Here is an 18,801-nt window from a genome sequence, read left to right as displayed (position 1 = left end):
ATTGATTGATATATATTGATTTGTTTAACACTTTTCTGGTTACTACATGATTCCATATATGTTGTTTCATAGTTTCGATGTCTTCACTATTATTCTACGATGTAGAAAATAGTAAAAATAAAGTAAAACCCTTGAATGAGTAGGTGCTCTAAAACCTTTGACCAGTGGTGTAGATATATATATTTTTAACAGCGAATGCTTTTATTTCACAGTTAACTTGTTGAACTAACATTGCACCAGTGATATCGCACTCTAGAAATTACTGCAATAAAAGAGACAGCCTGGTCTCCTGGAGACCTGTGTGTCTAACCTGTGTGACTCATAGGGGAAGTTGGACAAAGACAGCAGAGAGTGGGGGTTTCCCTCAGAGAACCTATCTATTTGCAGAAGGTCCCTTGGATGGATGATGACTGTGTTGCTCTTTCATGTTTTTCTGCTTGGTGACCAGGCCAGTTGTAGTGAGCACAAGCAGCTTTGGGGGATTCTCAGTTACTCACAGGCTGATATACTGTACATCGCCTACTCATGATAGGGATAGGGCCCAACTGATTCCATCGGGTTCCCTCTTCTATGAAATAGTGTGAGTAGTGTATATTTATGCTCTGCCACGAGGGCCTGAAGTGGCCATGAGTACATCTTGTAATGGCTCCTTATTTACTGCCACATGTTACGGCCAGGCATCATTCCACTCTACGTCTATGACTAACAGCCCTCTGAGCACTCTCACACACACAAAAAAAACACTGCACCCCTCGCTCGCTGGCTGTACTCCTGTTTATAATAGAATCCTTTATAACTTTATAATGAATGTTTTCCCTGGAGAGTTGTGATCCAAGATGTCCCACTTACAAGGTGTCTCTACTGATTAGATTCCAACGATACTATTCAGTGATAGTTATTTGTTTGTAACAAACCAATTTAGATTACCTTGACCTCTATCTGCACCTTTACTTTGTAGCCTGTCAGATGGCGTCTACACGCTGAGCCATCAGGGCCTGTCATCTGACCTGACTCCCTGCAAAGAGAACATCCAGGGGTGACATAATGACCTGTCTGCTGGAGGAGAGAGGAAAAACATTAACAAGGGTCACACTTCCTGACTTTCTGACTTTGCCTAGTCATATGATACAGGATGTGCCTAAGTCTCATTACTTCTATGATCTTGACCAATGAGAGTTGGAGTTTCACCAGGCACTGCCATAATGTGCATTATCTGGAGGTGGTAAAAACAAATATTTTTTTTCACCTTCCCACCATCCTCTCTCTTACTTAATGTCTTATTTATTTAATTCTCCCCAATCTTTTTTCCATACCAATGCATGTTGCCATGACAACAGTATCCAAGCAACGCACATTGCACAATAGGCGTGAGGTTCCGCCAGGAACTGCAGCTATTCACTTGCTTCTCCTATTATTCACACTGGGCTGCAAAGCAGAATGATGGAATAAGCAGCCAATCTGAAACTCATTTAGCACCCAATCAGAAAACAGTTTGACCAGCTCATCCATCTACTGTACATGATGTCACTGAATGGTAATTGAACAGACAGACATTAGAGCAACACTTTACATTACATGAACATTGTTCCAAAGTTACGATAAGGGATATATTTATGTAATCAACTCCTTAAATATATGTAATAACACATGAATACACACATTCAGGAACATGCTGAGCATGGGCCCTCAAGATGGGTTGGATTCAGCTCAGGGGGAAATGAATAATGCGTGTAGAATGTTGTGATTCTGGCACATAAGTTGGCATTCTCTATATACGGCCTCCAATGGAGTGAGAACTCTGTCTGTGTTACCCTCGTCGTCGGAAGGAGACCAAGGTGCAGCGTGGAGGTGTACATATTCCTTTATTAAATGAACACCGAACAAAAACAACAAAATGCAAAACGAAAAAGCTCTATGCAGCAAAGAAAGCAACTACACACAAATCCTAAGTATGATCCCCAATCAGAGACAACGATAGACAGCTGCCTCTGATTGGGAACCCTACTCGGCCAACAAAGAAACATAAACATAGATTTCCCACCCTAGTCACACCCTGACCTACCGAATAGAGAATATAAAGGATCTCTAAGGTCAGGGCGTGACAGTACCCCCCCAAAAGTGCGGACTCCCGGCCGCAAACCTGAACCTATAGGGGAGGGTCCGGGTGGACATCTACCCTCGGTGGTGGCTCCAGTTCAGGACGTAGCCCCTGCTCCCTACGCTGATCCCTCCGCTTCTGTGGAACCGGACCATGGATAATCGCCGGAGGCTCTGAACTGGGAACCACCGCTGGAGGCTCTGGACTGCAGCTCGTCGCTGAAGACTCTGAACTGCAGGCCATCGCAGGAGGCTCTGGACTGCAGACCGCCGCTGGAGGCTCTGGACTGCAGACCGTCGCTGGAGACTGGACTGCAGACCGTCGCTGGAGACTCTGGACTGCGGACCGTTGCTGGAGACTCTGGACTGCGGACCGTCGCTGGAGGGTCTGGACTGCGGACCGTCGCTGGAGACTCCGGACTGGGGATCGTCGCTGGAGGCTGCGGACTGGGGACCGTCGCTGGAGGCTCCGGACTGGGGACAGTCGCTGCAGGCTCCTTGCCATGAATCATCAATACAGGCTCCGGGCCATGGATCATCACTGGAGGCTTCGTGCCATGGATCATCACTGGAGCCTCCGGGCCATGGATCATCACTGGAGGCTTTGTGCCATGGATTACCACTACAGGCTCCGGGCCATGGATCATCACTACAGGCTCCGGGCCATGGATCATCACTGGAGGCTTCGTACAGGGAGCTGGAACAGGTCTCACCGGACTGAGGAGACGTACTGGAAGCCTGGTGCGGGGAGCTGCCACAACGCGTCCTGGCTGGATACCAATTTTAGCTCGGTGAGTGTGGAGAGCTGGCATGGGATGCACTGGGCTATGAAGGCACACTGGAGGCATAGTGCGTAGAGCCGGCGCAGGATATGCTGGGCCGTGGAGGCGCACTGGAGGTCTGGAGCGTAGAGCTGGCACAACACGCCCTGGCAGAATCCCCCCTATAGCACGGCAAGTGCGGGAAGCTGGCACAGGCCGCACTGGATTGACAAAGAATATCTTGGGCCAAAGAGACGCACCGGAGGTGAGGAGCGCTGAGCCGGCACAATCCGTCCTGGCTGAATGCCCACTCTAGCACGGCAACTGCGGGGAGCTTGCACAGAGCACACCGGGCTGTGGATGCGCACTGAAGGCATGGTGCGCAGTTACTCGCTCCCCACGGTAAAAACGGGGAGTTGGCTCAGTTCTGAAGCCTGACTCCACCAATCTCCCTGTGTGCCACCCCCCCAAAAAAAATTGGGGGCTGCCTCTCGTGCTTGATTCATTGAGCTAATCTAAACATAGATTTCCCACCATAGTCACACCCTGACCTATCAAATAGAGAATATAAAGGATCTCTAAGGTCAGGGCGTGATAGTCTGAGTCCTCCAGTCTTTGAACAAGAGGCATGGGCTGTTTGATTAGGATGAGGGATAGGCTAGGATTGCCAAATATACAATGCATCAATTAACTTTTTACAGCAGTCTACACAATATAACTCACTTTCTAGGAATAAGAGAGCTGGGAAAGATTACATAACTTTTAAAGTACTGTTCTGTACTCCTCATGAAGATGGTCCCTTGAGCAGCTGATGTGATCGAGCGTTCTGGCTCGACACACACACGCACGTACGCACACACACACACACACACACACACACACACACACACACACACACACATAGCTATCAAATAAGCTACTTGCTTATTTATGACATCCATTACTTAGTAGCATACTTGAATATGGTGTGTGCTAATTGTTCGAAGTTTGAACAGATGGACACATCTATTTTTACTAAATAATGTCAAAACACACAGACACACATTGAGGGACCAGTGAGGACCCGGTGATATGCCATTGGGATGACTATGAGAGTGCAATTCCAAACAGCAAGCCAGTGCAGTAAAAAGAAAAGAAAAAACACCCTCTGAAATTGCTGTCATCATTTATTCAGTGAGCTGTTTTTAACCACATGTGCAACACAGACACTTCTGGACCAGGTCCGCTAACTGACATACAGTATCTCGCTCTGTGGTTGTGCAGTGTGGCAACACATTTCAACGAGAAGCGATGAGTATGGTTCTGCGAGAAATGTTGTTCGTGCAGTAGAAAGTAGAGGGTAAGGTGGCTGTAGTGATGGCTGACCAAAATGACCAGAATGCATCATGCTTCTATTGGAAGGGTTGTCCTCCACAATGCCAGTGATGGACAGACCTCAGTGATATGGTCATTACTGCTGTGTCATCTTTACTCTCCCTCTCTTTCCCGTAAAGAGGCACCATCTGGACAAATCCTCTGCCACTTCATCACATCAGACATGCACGATGACCTGGCCAACAGCCAATCAATAGAGCCCATGACTTGGATACAGATATCCAAAAGATGAATGAGGGGATGGGGGGGAAGTAAGAGGGGGATGAAAAAAAGACAAAAGTCAACAGGGATAGGGAGAAGGGGATGAACACAGAGGCTGCAATTAAAGTGTAGGATGAGAGAGGGAGGTAGGGAATGGTGTCTTTTTTCATTGAACTATTCTGAAGAAAGTGACTCATCTCCCACTCTCTCTCCCCTCCTTCCTCTCCCTCCATCCCAGGGGGTCTGCGTCACACATACAATGGCTGTGTGTGGCTGGCTAGGGTCTGTGTGCTGCCTGCTGCCTGCTGCGCTGACAAGAGCAGATGGATTACTGTAATGTGTAATGGGGTGAAGCATCAATGCAGCAGAGACACCATTGCTAATATCTGCAAGTGTTACCCACAAATAATGTTTTACTACAGCGGTGACAGTGGTGGTCTGGGCTGTGTGGTTCAGTCTGGAGATGTAATGCTTATAAGGCCCACGAGGTATGACATGTGAGGCCTGGATGATCAAATGGTAGTGTTTCCTGTTCTCTCAGATTGTTGTGAGTTGGTCACCTTTACTTACCATACTGAAGATGAAGAATCGTGTGGCACTATGGTTATTTTATTGACCTGTAAATAGTCACTGCTATGTCTGTAACGGCGGTGGTACATTTCCAGGACAGGAGCTTGTTAGTTTTGAGAGTGAGGGATTTGGGAAACCAAAGAAAGCATATATTCCGTGCCAAATTGAGCAGCAAGTTTGAAGTTTGAAGTCTGAAGTTCCTGTGGTTGGGATTTGGGCAGTTGGGAAAGGTCCATGTTGATTTTACATTTTTAAAAGTTTGATGATTGTGCTTCAAAACTGTGTTACCTGGTTGATTAAAAAACAGCCAAGCTTGCACACAAATGCCAGTGCTGACACATCCTCTTCTACACCATTGAGGAATCACCACCAAGTTCTTCTCCCTCTGTTTCAGCACCACAAACTGTTTTTCAAGATCCAAAAGTGAACGGGGAAACATCCAAGGATCCAGCCAAGAGAGCAGCCAAGGAGTCAGCCAAGGAGTCAGCCAAGGAGTCAGCCAAGGAGTCAGCCAAGGAGGCAGAAAAAGCAGCGCTGGCCAATGAAGACTGTCCCCACATAGACCAGATCATGTCACCTGACGACGGCCTGATCTTAAGCCCTATTGACCGGTCCGAGCAGCAGCCCTGCTTCCTGCTGGCCATGGGCGGGCGGCCAGGCCACACGGCGGCCAGAGTCAGGAAGGGTACGTAATATGACACACCTAGACACAGGCCCTACATCGGGGCACACATCCCAGGGCTTAAATCTCAGGGCACACCTTCCCCAGGGCACACACTTCAGGGAACACATCTCAGGGAACACACTTAAACTCAAGCACAAACACACTTTCATGTTGCGGACAAAAAGTTGTACTGTAAGTCTGAAACATGACACAAAAAGACACTTTAGAGAGCACACACATTATTTTTGTTGTTGCTATCTCCTATATCACAGTAGGTCTTGTCCTTACTATCTTTGTCTATACAGCTTCCAACACAAACAACTTTAGGTCCCCCACCCAGGTACTACTGCTGAGCGACACAACATCACCCCCAACATTCTTATTTGGCATTTGGATGCCTTTTTCTCTGTCCAACTCTTCTCTTTCATTAAAACTGAATCATCTGAATTACTCTTACTTTTATGGATTTACTTCCGCAAAAAATAAGTTACTGAACAAATATATAAACAAATCACTAATCAGTGGTCTTGTTTTTCTGTTTCGGGATTTTCTTTAAATGATTCTTTACGCTACCATGCCAACCCTCCTCTACATTTCTGGGTGTTCTATTCTTTCCATTTGGTTTGTTCACTATCACTGAGACTGTCACACTGCCCCCTGGGCCAACCTTAACTTTCCCTTTTTCTGTTTTTCTTTGTCGTATGTTTGTTTTTCCTTGTTTATCCTCCATTCATTGTCTGATCTGTTTGTTCCTCCCTCCATCACTCCCCCCTTCATCATCCCTTCATCCTTGATTTGTGTCTAATTGGCCGGTAGCTGGCCCTTCCCAGGGGAGGTCACTGGCGGAGCCGGCGCCCCCATGCCCACCGCTCAGCCCCCAGGGCCCCCAGGGCTACCCTCTGCTGCAGCTAGCTGGGTGGGTATGTGGTCAGGAGGACGGCCATGCCACACTCACAACCTGACGCCCCAGCCTCTAGCACTAAAGAATAGCACAATGAAAGAAATGCCTTGTTCACCACACCGAGAGATCCTTACTATCCTTATGCTCTACAATAACATCAGGCCTTCTTCATGTCCTCTAGTCTACAGTTACACCAGGCAAAGGCAGAACAAGTGCAAGCAAAAGGCTTCTATGATGAATCTAATCTGAAAAAGAAGAAGAAGAAGCTGATTCCACAATTGTTGGAGTATCAAACTATAATGCCAGTGTCATCCGCAGCTTCTTAAATTAGCTGTTTGTGAGCGTAGGGAGATGAATCATAAGCATATAATACTGTATATTGTTGTCATGGGCTAATAGCATTGCTAAATCTCACCTGCCATCATCCCCAGCCAAGTTCCCAGACACTGGCTAAGACAGAACCTGCTACAGCCTCCACACAGTATACAATTTACACATACTTTTTATCCTGTCTCCTCTAGAGCACAGTGTAGCGTTTTTTGGTCGAAAGGTCACACATTCCCACTGTCTCCCATAGTGAACTGCTCTTTGTGAGCATGATCTGTTTAGGATGGACAAGTTCAGTGACTCTCAAGAGCCATAACACAAACACAACAGTAATCCACTGTGTCCACGTCATGAGACTGATCCATTACATTAATCAAGTAGGACTATCACTAACAGTAGCTAAGAGTACACATGCCCTCACTGTTGTATATTCTATGTCATGTGTTTATGAATGTGCTTCTGAGTGTGTGTACGGTATGTCTGTGACTGTGTCTGTGTGTGAATGTCTATGTACATGTTGCCAATGTAAAGTGAACCTGTTTCTCTGTTGCTCCATGTTGGCATGTGTTGTGCTTGTCTTTTAACTCAACACTGCATGTCCTGTCCAGCTGATGGTTGGCATTGGAGAGGAAATGTAGCTGGTGGTAAGGGGTGAAGTATGGTGAGGAATAAGAGAGGCCACATGGTATTACAGTATATGACAAGCATGGTGAGAAGCAAGACGGAAATGTTCAACAGCGTCCTACCTGTGATCTAACAACGAATAATAATTCAACAAGATCTAACTTCTGCTAAGAACAATTTTTATACCATTGCTTCACAAATAGATGACAGGCTATTGTTATTATATAACAGCATATCATAAGATTATGTAATAAGATCACTATATAATTGGACTGCAGTAGATAGTATATGTTGAAGTCTAGCTGAATATGGCTCTGTGCCAGCACTCTTATTGACAGTATTACAAAGCAGACAGGATACTGTCAGTCTCTCTTCTCTATTTCATATTGTTAACCACAAATGTATCTTGATGTTGAACTAGCTGAATAAGCATCAGATAAGTGTTAGTGCCTGGAGCCAGAATGGCTGCTGGGCTCTCAACCCTGCTAGAAAATACATTGATGTGCCTTCTCTTTCTGAGCCATACCTCAGCCCCCCCCCCCCCCCCCCCCTGCTCTCTGCTCTCTGCATGCTTCCGGGACCTTAATCAAACAGAGAACACATGAATGGTAATACGTGCGTACAATTTGGCCTGGTTCAATAACATTATACATTTTGAAAAAAAGAGTGAAAGGAAATTCTTTGAAAGATAGAGGTCCTATACCAATACACTACACTCCAGGAACTCTGTCTCTCCCCAAACAAAGGTTACCAAATGCTTTATAGCCTTAGCACCATTGCAGGCATTTAGGGGGGGGGGGTGCTGGTACCGGAGTGGTGTAAGTGTCTGCAGGGCCCAGCAGCCCACATAGTGTCCTGTAGCATTCTGTAGACATGGATCAGTGGCACAGGGCGGTCTCCTAGGGTCCCCTCTAAACCTCTGCCCCTCTCCTTGTTACCCACCCACAGGAACCCAATCTGCAGCTAGCTCCTGTTCCACCGTGTTGTATCGGTCTATCCCATTTTTGTCATCTGGACCTTGCTCTCCGTCTTCAGCTTCTGTCTCTTATTTTTTCTGTGGTTATCTATCTGTGTTGCTTGTTCTCTGTCTCTGTAAACTGTCCCTTCTCAAAACTGATAATGGGAAGAGAGTCTTTGATACCAGAAATATGGAAGTTTGACATCCATAGGAAAGAGTAGGTCAGCTCAGGTAGATTCCAAAGGATCTGGAAGAACTCATATAGAACTCTACACCTATGAATGGGAGATAATAATCTCTAAATACTCTTGTATGGCCCATCCAAATGATGAAAAGGACCCAGCTGTAAATGTTCACTGAAGATGAAGAACTCCAACACTTCAATTATTGGAACCTAGTCATGTCTTTATTGAAGGCAAACCATCAATAGATTCAGTAGTAAAGATATATATTTTTACTTATCTATATTCTATTTCATAATACTTTTTTACAAGGTAAAGAATGTCTCTTCCCACCACAAGCACAACCACAAAGTAGCTACTTCAAAGAGAAGTCAAATTTTCCAATTTTTGGTTGACTTCTTCTCCCGTTTTGCTCTTCTGTCTTTTATTCTGTCGATCTTCCTATCCTGCTACAATCCTGTCTTTCTCTGTTGGGGTGGCTCCCCCTCAGGGAGGTGGTGTGCATGGACACAGCTCCGATATAACAGATAGTTGGCCCAGTCACACACCCTGAAACTCTGTTCCTCTGCTGTCCTCTCAGCTTGTCTCTTTCTTTCACTTCTCTATATCTCTGTCCCTTGTTTTCTCTCCTTCTCCTGGATCACCACAGAGCAAGTTTTTTAATTTGTCATTTTAAAACATCTGTAAGAGATCCTCTTCCTCTGGAACCCCCCCATTGTCTTACCTTTCTCAAATGAATCCATCCTCTTGGGAATGACTAATGACTGGCTGATGCTGAGCAACCCAACCCTCCCGTGTATTCTCTACCACAGATCCACGTAAAGAGGAGACTGTCTTAGTTAAGTATATGCAGGCAGAAGTTCTCAGAGTGACCTGAGGGGGGCGCACCACAGTCTGACTGAGTGGGAGAAACCAACGCTTTAGGAGAAATCCCCCTCTCCAACGTTTCTGGATTCCACGGATGGAGGGCTTGACAGGGCCACATTCACAGTGAGGAAGAGAAACAGTAGATACAGAGGTTTCTTACAGTGAGCTCACCCGTCTCACTTTGGAGGACATGTTTTCTCTCAAACATCATGATCGAATACGTCCTTTTTGCTTTTCTTCGTTGTTGTTTTTGTATGGACTTTTTCTCAGTGAAGAACTGTAGGAGGACAGAAAGACAAATAACAAAGGAACATTGGTCTGACATCTTGGCCTGAATGGCCAGAAAGGGTGGAATGAAATCAATAAGTAGAGGACAATAAGAATAACTGCTAATGGCATTTATGTCACCCAATACCATCAGTTAAACATGACTCTTTTTATTTAGCATGAGTTGCATGGTGGACTAGTAAAAAATAAAAAATAAACTATAGCTATTACGACTATCCGTATGAAGAATATATTTTTATTTTAATGATTCCTCACTTTTGCATACAATTTGTATAGCCAGACTATTAAGGTGTTCAATGACAGTGTTTTCTTTTCACATTTCTTCCTATTTTTTTTTGTGGTACAGAGTACATGTTACCTGGCAGCTCTGGTCATATTGACCACTATTTCCTAACTAGAGACTTGTAAGAACATGGAGAATATACATATTTCAGCAAGCTCTCTATGTTGTGAAAAGCTAAAATAACATTTGACCTTGTTTATGTTGGCATGCTTGTGATCCTGGATCTTAATGAGAAGAATCATTTAGGCTAAATTAGTAATCTATGTTTCTGTCTACTGCCATACGTCGAGATGTATACAATCAATTATTTATGGAGAACTTATCATAGTGAACCATTGTTACTTTCACATACTAAATATATACTTTGAACAGTGTTATTTTTTTAAAGAAAACTAGAAACAATATCATAACGAATCTGGTTGACTCAGGTTGTGTCTGACCATCTTTCCCTAACAACCTTTAGCTACTAAAAGCAGCAAAAATACATGTATATTTGAAAACATAAAAGCATTGTTTGCTATTAAGAACATGGGGGAAATCAGCTGCATGTACAATGTTATGCAACATGAAATCAATCGGAAGAAAAGAGTTGAAGAATACAACTCTAGCATGAAATAAATTTTGTATGAAACCTGTCAGAGGGGTCTGTATTTCATTGAATGGATTGAATGTATATGAATGTATATGAATGTATTTCTCCCTTTCTCTCTGGTGTACCAAGCTTTTTGGAAACCAAAAGGAAGTGAATGGGGGGGTCTTAAATAGGAGTGAAATCAAGTCTGAACCCAAAGTGGCCTGGAAGATGCATGGTAGAATGCACAGCATGGTGATGACTAAACCCTCAACAACATCTAAAGGGGACTTTAAATTAAGCATGGTTTCAACATACTCATAAGACTTCCCTTTTAAACAACCTCTTTATACAGACAGTCTACTCTAAGAGGTGTGATGCATTGGCTAAGCATGGGTGAAGCATGATCAAACTAGCTGGTTTACCATGGGATGCCAGCCCGGCGGCACACATTCAACTCCTCTAAAGTTATCTCATCTCTGCTCCTCCCTCTGCACTTTGAGCATCATCCACCATTAACTCTCACCCAAGCCCTCGCCCAGCAGGCCCTCGCCCAGCAGGCCCTCGCCCAGCAGGAGCAGGCCCTGGGTAATAACACTTCTGTCTCTCTTCTCTCTAGCATCCCGCCCAGGCCGGGCCAGGCGATCACAGAACACAGACCAGTCAGTCTGTGTTATGAACCATGGTGTCCCAACCACACTGTGTGTGGGCCACAACGTCCCATCCCCCGACTGATAATGCTCTTAGTCTGTTTGTTGTACATAGATGACCAGTGCCAGGGGGGTGCTGACGTGGACAGCTGGGCATGCTGCCAGCCCCTGCCCATTCTTAAATATCACCCAGAAGAGTTGTGGTTCTCACACCTTTCTCATTGGCTGCTGTACCTATGACTGGTTGATTTCATGCTGTACACACTTGAGTAAGAATGAACGTTGTGTGTGTGTGTGTGTGTTTGTTTGTGTGTGCGTGTGTGCGTACGTGCGTGTATGTGTTTGTTGAAGTTTATGTTTGTACTGTATATCTGCTTCCCTTCCTTGTGTCTGACTTCATGTAACTATGTTGGAGAAAGTCTAATCAAGAGTGTCATTTTGACCCCAGTAACAGTAACACCGTCATTTTTTTCCCTGAGTTAAAGCTTGCCAAATAGTTGTTTTCTGGCTGTTTTTGCCATACCACATCTGAGTTGCCTTTTTCATATATTTACCCTCAACTTTCCTTTGAAAAATATTCAATGCCCTCACTCTTTACACATTAAGGTTTGAGTGTAAGAAAAAGTAATTCAGTAAAGTGATCATAACTGCAATAAATACATTTTTTCAGTTGTTTTTTTTATGTCACAAATGTCACTTGCCCTAAATTCAACTGTAGTTGTGCTTTATATTAATTTGATATCCCCATTTATACAAACAATTGACACATTTCTTGCCTAAATATGTATTTGTTGTATGTCACTATGCCTGCAAAGGGAACCTTGCAGTTATCATTAATGGAAAGAAACATTTATTTAAGGTATTTCTTACAAATATTACTCTGTTACCTTCATGCTACAAGGTGGAAAACATTCATCTACATTTCATATACAGTACATACTGCACTCAGAACAAAGTTTTAAAATGCATGTACTTCACGTATGTGACCATGAGACCAAGTCATTACAAAACTGGTTTTGATGGGATAAAAACAAAATGATTACCCATCTTGTAAACTACCTAGTAAATGACAACTGGTTGGTTGGTTTCTAAACTCTCTTTCAACAGTACTGTATGTGTTACACTTACATGAAACAATATTTCCACAATTCTTTCACAAGCGTATAATGTTTTCAAAAGTTTTGGGCTTTGCTTTTCTAGTTAACTATAGATTATTGACTAATATCTCCATTGTCACTTGGCTTAATGTGTCAAAGAGCCAGGTTATTACCAATATGTTGCATGAGCAAGCTGTGGTACTAGATACCATTATTGGCATTGAGATGTGTAAGTGAGGGAGGCTGAGGAACAGTTTACCACTGTTTCCATTAACTCTGAATGCCCATATTATAAAGAAAAAGTCGTCACATTTTCCTTTTACCAACTCCCAGGGGGATTATTCACCACATTATTTCCTACACGGGATTTCAAAACACACAAAAGATACATTAACCACATAGTTACTGAAAGGTGATAGAATAAGATGGAATATATGCATAGTCTACGTATACTAATAACCTCTTAATTTGGCTCACAAATGCTCTTAGCATAAGATTGCTGCCACAGACAATATATACTGTACACTGCCTGTATAATAAACCATTCAACCAGCGCTCCGAACTAGACATCAGGTTAAACTATTTTGGTAGATAATTTATCTCGCACTGAACAAAAGACCAGTGTATTTAACTATGTAGAACTTTGCTATTTAAATGTTGCTATTTAATCAGTAAGGGGTTGGGGTGCACATCTGCATAATGTAAAGCGTTTGTATTTCTAAAGTCCGTTTTTAGACCAGACTACTTAGCTCAGCTAACACGATAAAGAGGAACCAGCCAAGTAAAGGCCTTCCTCCTATAGTGAAGTAGTCAACGTGGACATGAGGCTGTATTTACACACAACGACACTGCCATACCAATGCACACTTCTGATCTACAAACACAAACCTATCCAAGAGGTGGAGTGAAGCATGGAACAGTCCAGGCCACAATTATGCAACAGGGAGACTCCTCCCTCTTCAATGGTGCCATACTTAAGGGATCAGAGTGTTTACTAAAAGTTTGCTATGGGAATCGCATATATTTTCCACAGTTGTTGTTTTTCTTTGCCGCAAACCACAGTACAGTATACCTTACACTCAAACATCTTGCAAAATATATGACAAGTTAGGTAGAAAGATGTTCAGTAGTGAATGCAACGAACCAACCTTAGTGCTGAGGTTGGTTATTGTTTGAAGTTAGTGTTTGCATCAGAAGAGGTTTTAAGATGATAAAAGAACTGCATGTGTGAACATACGATGTGCATTGATCACACAACTCAGTCTATGTTGGAAGAATGCCAGTTTGTTTTGATTTGTCCAGCCCCATTTGTCGACCAACACAGGTACATATTCTTATGTTCCCTTTCAAGATATATGTTCTAGCTGAGCTTTTCTGGGTGATCCTTACAAAAAGAACCACATAAATAGCATTTTAAAAGTAATGAAATAAATGATCTTTGTTTGTCTTTGTGCTTATATGTTTTGTTTTAGTGAATCATTTCTTGTTTTTTTATCTCTCACATACACACTTCTATCTGAACAGCGCATGTTTTGAATGTTTATTACATTCATATACTCTCTCCGCATTCGGCTTGCTGCTCTGGTCCTGTTCCCATGGAAACCATCTGCACAGGAGGACACATCAGAACGTTGGAGGCAAAAAGTACGTTCATACTGGCACACATGTAATCAGATGATTGTGTCAGACCACCTTGAGAGAGGAGAGTCAGTCAGAGTAATCTGATAAACACATACACATTTAGCCTAAGCAGTATCCAGACGAATACGATATGACCTCAGAGGTGCTGCACCTGAAAACAAACAGAGAAACTCTCCCACACATAGTCACACAAACACACCTACAACGGTTGAGTCACTGTTAAAGTTACAAGAAACCCACAGTTGTAGTAAATGTTCCTGAAAAATAAATGTGGATGCTGTGAGACAAGCAAAGCATATGCCCTGTATTAACCCATTGAACTTGGCAAGATAGTTTATATTGTTTAGCAGTCACTACCATCAGCCTATCCAGATGATTTATTGGTTCAGTGTACTCTATATGGCACTCTGACAATGGGCCAGGGCCAGGGAATTACTAGGGTCTTGCCAAACTACCAGGGCTCTGATATACAGCTACTGCAGCATATCAAGGCCTGTGAATCACTGGAGTAGAATCAATCTGTGTGGCAATTACACTGTTTGTAAATTAGCTAGTTAATCTCATTTGAGTGGCTGGTTCCGTAATATACATTATTTTCAGTGTGCTGTACTGTGCTCACACAATTCATTTGGAATTGTATAAAAGTTATGTTTCTCTTTTTTTTATTACACTGAGGACATCCACCTGAGGATCCAAGGTTGTCTCACTGTGTGTTTGCTTGGTTATTTATTTGGTTGTTTGGTTGCTTATTTCTTTGTGTCATTATCTACTCTGTATCGTTGCCAAATGTATCCCGACATTAAATCACCAATAGACATGCAGGTGCAGTTATTGTACATGTTCCAGGTGTTTGGCCCTAATTTCAATTGAGTCCAGTGAATGGCTGAATACATTTGCCCTGGAGGGCAGCACTGTGCAGTCCAGTGTTATGAGTTCCTTTCTGTGCTGGTGAGCTTTGATCATGGACAGGAAGGCCAGGTCTCCATCACTGGCAGAAATAGGCACCATGGCAACCTAGTTACCTAACAGGGCTTGTTACCAAGGCAACACAAGCATGATCATCTCTCAAGGGCAGCACATTTTCCCAACCCCTTTATTCTACATGATTTCTGTTATCTCTCTATCTCCCCCCCCCCCCCTCTCTCTCTCTCTCTCTCTCTCTCTCTCTCTCTCTCTCTCTCTCTCTCTCTCTCTGTAGATGATGTCTCCCTCCTGTCTCTCTGTGTTTTCACACTGGCTATTGATATAATTTCCTTTACTTTACCCATCTGTGGCTTAGCATTTTCAGTATCTTTGTTTGTGTTATGTCATGATTGTGCTGTTGTACACACAAAGGTTTTTTTCTTTTTTTCTACGACCGGGAAAGGATTGACAGTGTCACACAGAGATGTACACACAACATAGACTATTACGCATGTCCCATTATAACAGGACACCTGCTGTACTGTTGGTAACTCTGTCCACATGGCCACATATTTTATATAAAAAGATATTGTATTACATACGTACTGTACATTCAATAAAAACACAGCTATCTCGTGGGATTGAAAGAGCCACATGTTTTCTGATTCTAAACTGCTCCCATAACTAAAAGCACTTTTACCACTTGCATGGCAATTTAAACAAATTTGTCCCATGTTTTGTAGATACTCTATGACAGTTACTAAGTGATTGCATTCTCTGGGCTGGGAGGGAAGGAAAGCAGGGAGAGGGAGTTGAGACCGTTGTCTCATCTAGAAGAGACTTTCTCATCCCTTTTGCCTATTTCTGCACTATAAATAACAGACTCTCAGATCTGTATTCCCAATCGGAACATTGACTGTTCCTCTGAGAGGAACATAGGGATGTGAGCCATAGCGATAGAAGACTCATCATGGGTATAACCCGTTTTGGCATGAACATTGCCATGGAGGGCTTCCACCATGCTTCCGCCATTTAGAAGTAGTCAAAGTAGTCTCAATGGCGCTGCCCATGCTGTCACAGATGCTATAATGTCACAGATATAAAGATGAGAAGGATATTGACCTCATCCTGTCAGTAGAGGATTCCTGGTCACTCTTTCAAAGTGCTTTGCTCACCATCTTAAATAAGCATTCCCCATTCAAAAAATCTAGAACTAAGAACAGATATAGCCCCTGGTTCACCCCAGACCTGACTCCCATTGACCAGCACAAAAACATCCTGTGGCGTTCTGCATTAGCATCGAATAGCCCCCGAGATATGCAACTTTTCAGGGAAGTCAGGAACCAATATACTCAGTCAGTAAGGAAAGCTAAGGCTAGCTTTTTCAAACAGAAATTTGCATCCTGTAGCACTAATTCCAAAAAGTTTTGGGACACTGTAAAGTCCATGGAGAATAAGAGCACCTCCTCCCAGCTGCCCACTGGACTGAGGATAGGAAACATTGTCACCACCGATAAATCTATGATAATTGATCATTTAAATAAGCATTTTTCTACGGCTGGCAATGCTTTCCACCTGGCTACCCTTACCCCGGCCAACATCTCAGCACCCCCTGCAGAAACTTGCCCAAAGCCCCCCGCTTCTCCTTCACCCAAATCCAGACAGTTGATGTTCTGAAAGAGCTGCAAAATATGGATCCCTACAAATCAGCTGGGCTAGACAATCTGGAAACTTTCTTTCTAAAATTATCCGTATCGTCTGAGATCCCCAAAGATTGGAAAGATGCCGCGGTCATCCCCCTCTTCAAAGGGCGAGACGCTCTAGACCCAAACTGTTATAGACCTATATCCATCCTGCCCTGCCTTTCTAAAATCTTTGAAAGCCAAGTTAACAAACAGATTATCGACCATTTTGAATCCCACCGTACCTTCTCCACTATGCAATCTGGTTTCCGAGCTGGTCATGGGTGCACCTCAGCCACGCTCAAGGTCCTAAACGATATCATAACCGCCATCGATAAAAGACAGCACTGTGCAGCCGTCTTCATTGACCTGGCCAAGGCTTTCGACTCTGACAATCACCGCATTCTTATCGGCAGACACAATAGCCTTGGCTTCTCAAATGACTGCCTCGCCTGGTTCACCAACTACTTCTCAGATAGAGTTCAGTGTGTCAAATCAGAGGGCCTGTTGTCCGGACCTCTGGCAGTCTCTATGGGGGTGCCACAGGGTTCAATTCTTGGGCCGACTCTTTTCTCCGTATACATCAATGATGTCGCTCTTGCTGCTGGTGATTCTCTGATCCACCTCTACACAGACAACACCATTCTGTATACATCTGGCTTTTATTTGGACACTGTGTTAACAAACCTCCAAACGAGCTTCAATGCCATACAACACTCCTTCCCTGGCCTCCAATGGCTTTTAAATGCAAGTAAAACTAAGTGTATGCTCTTCACCCGATTGCTGCCCGGACCCTCCCGTCCGACTAGCATCACTACTCTGGACGGTTCTGACTTGGACAACTACAAATACCTAGGTGTCTGGTTAGACTGTAAACTCTCCTTCCAGACTCACATTACATCTAGAATCGGCTTCCTATTTCGCAAACAAAGCCTCCTTTACTCACGCTGCCAGGCATACCCTCGTAAAACTGACTTTCCTACTGATTCTTGACTTCGGCGATGTCCTTTGCATAATAGCCTCCAACACTCTACTCAGCAAACTGGATGTAGTCTATTACAGTGCCATCCGTTTTGTCACCAAAGGCCCATATACTACCCACCACTGTGACCTGTATGCTCTCGTTGGCTGGCCCTCACTACACATTCGTCACCAAACCCACTGGCTCCAGGTCATCTATGAGTCTTTGCTAGGTAAAGCCCCATCTTATCTCAGCTCACTGGTCACCATAGCAGCACCCACCCGTAGCACGCGCTCCAGCAGGTATATTTCACTGGTCACCCCCAAAGCCAACACTTCCTTTGGCCGCCTTTCCTTCCAGTTCTCTGCTGCCAATTACTGGAACAAATAGCAAAAATCACTGAAGCTGGAGTCTATATCTCCCTCTCTAACTTTAAGCGTCAGCTGACAGAGCAGCTTACCGATCACTGTACCTGTACACAGCCAATCTGTAAATAGCACACCTAACTACCTCATCCCCATATTGTTACTTATCCTCTTGCTCTTTTGCACCCCAGTATCTCTACTTGCACATCATCATCTGCACATCTATCACTCCAGTGTTAATGCTAAATTGTAATTATTTTGCCTCCATGGCCTATTTATTGTCTTACCTCCCTACTCTTCTACATTTGCACACACTGTACATAGACTTTTCTATTGTGTTATTGACTGTACGTTTGTTTATGTGTAACTCTGTGTTGTTGTTTTTGTCGCAATGCTTTGTTTTATCTTGGCCAGGTCGCAGTTGTAAATGAGAACTGGTTCTCAACTGGCCTACCTGGTTAAATAAATGTGAAAAAAAGAGTCCTCTATCTATCTCTATGGTGTACTGTAAGGACACAGGTGGCAGTTAGATGCGCTAGAGAAGAGGAGTACAGAGAGTGCAATAGCCAGGGAGGGAAATAGCAGAAAGTAGAAAAGGAGATGGGAAGAAAGTTCTTGTAGCCCACAAAGAATACCATGGTAAGTTAAGTGTTTGAACCAGACTTGTTACTGTTGGGCTGGAATAAAAACCTGCACACACTTCAGACCTCCAGGACCAAAGTTGTCCATCCCTGTTATAAAGCTATGAAAAACTCACAATTGAGTGTCTTTGTAGTGGCAGAGTTAGCATTAAACCATAATGCTTTAGCTTTGCGGTTCCAGAACCCAATGCTG

The 18,801-nt window shown here is 43.7% G+C and overlaps 1 protein-coding gene across 1 annotated transcript in view; it reads left to right on the top strand.

Annotated features, from left to right (window-relative positions):
• LOC139412208 (voltage-gated potassium channel KCNC1-like) overlaps positions 1 to 6,629 on the top strand; it is a 28,424-nt gene extending 21,795 nt beyond the window's left edge. Inside the window, exons 3-4 of the mRNA XM_071159029.1 lie at positions 5,398 to 5,688; positions 6,484 to 6,629. Coding sequence (XP_071015130.1) covers positions 5,398 to 5,688; positions 6,484 to 6,629 — 437 coding nt within the window. The remainder of the gene's footprint in view (positions 1 to 5,397; positions 5,689 to 6,483) is intronic.
• The last annotated feature ends 12,172 nt before the right edge of the window (positions 6,630 to 18,801 follow it).

Source organism: Oncorhynchus clarkii, chromosome 6 (assembly GCF_045791955.1).
Source record: "Oncorhynchus clarkii lewisi isolate Uvic-CL-2024 chromosome 6, UVic_Ocla_1.0, whole genome shotgun sequence".
Lineage (NCBI taxonomy): Eukaryota > Metazoa > Chordata > Actinopteri > Salmoniformes > Salmonidae > Oncorhynchus > Oncorhynchus clarkii.
This window is presented reverse-complemented; position numbering and strand designations above follow the sequence as displayed.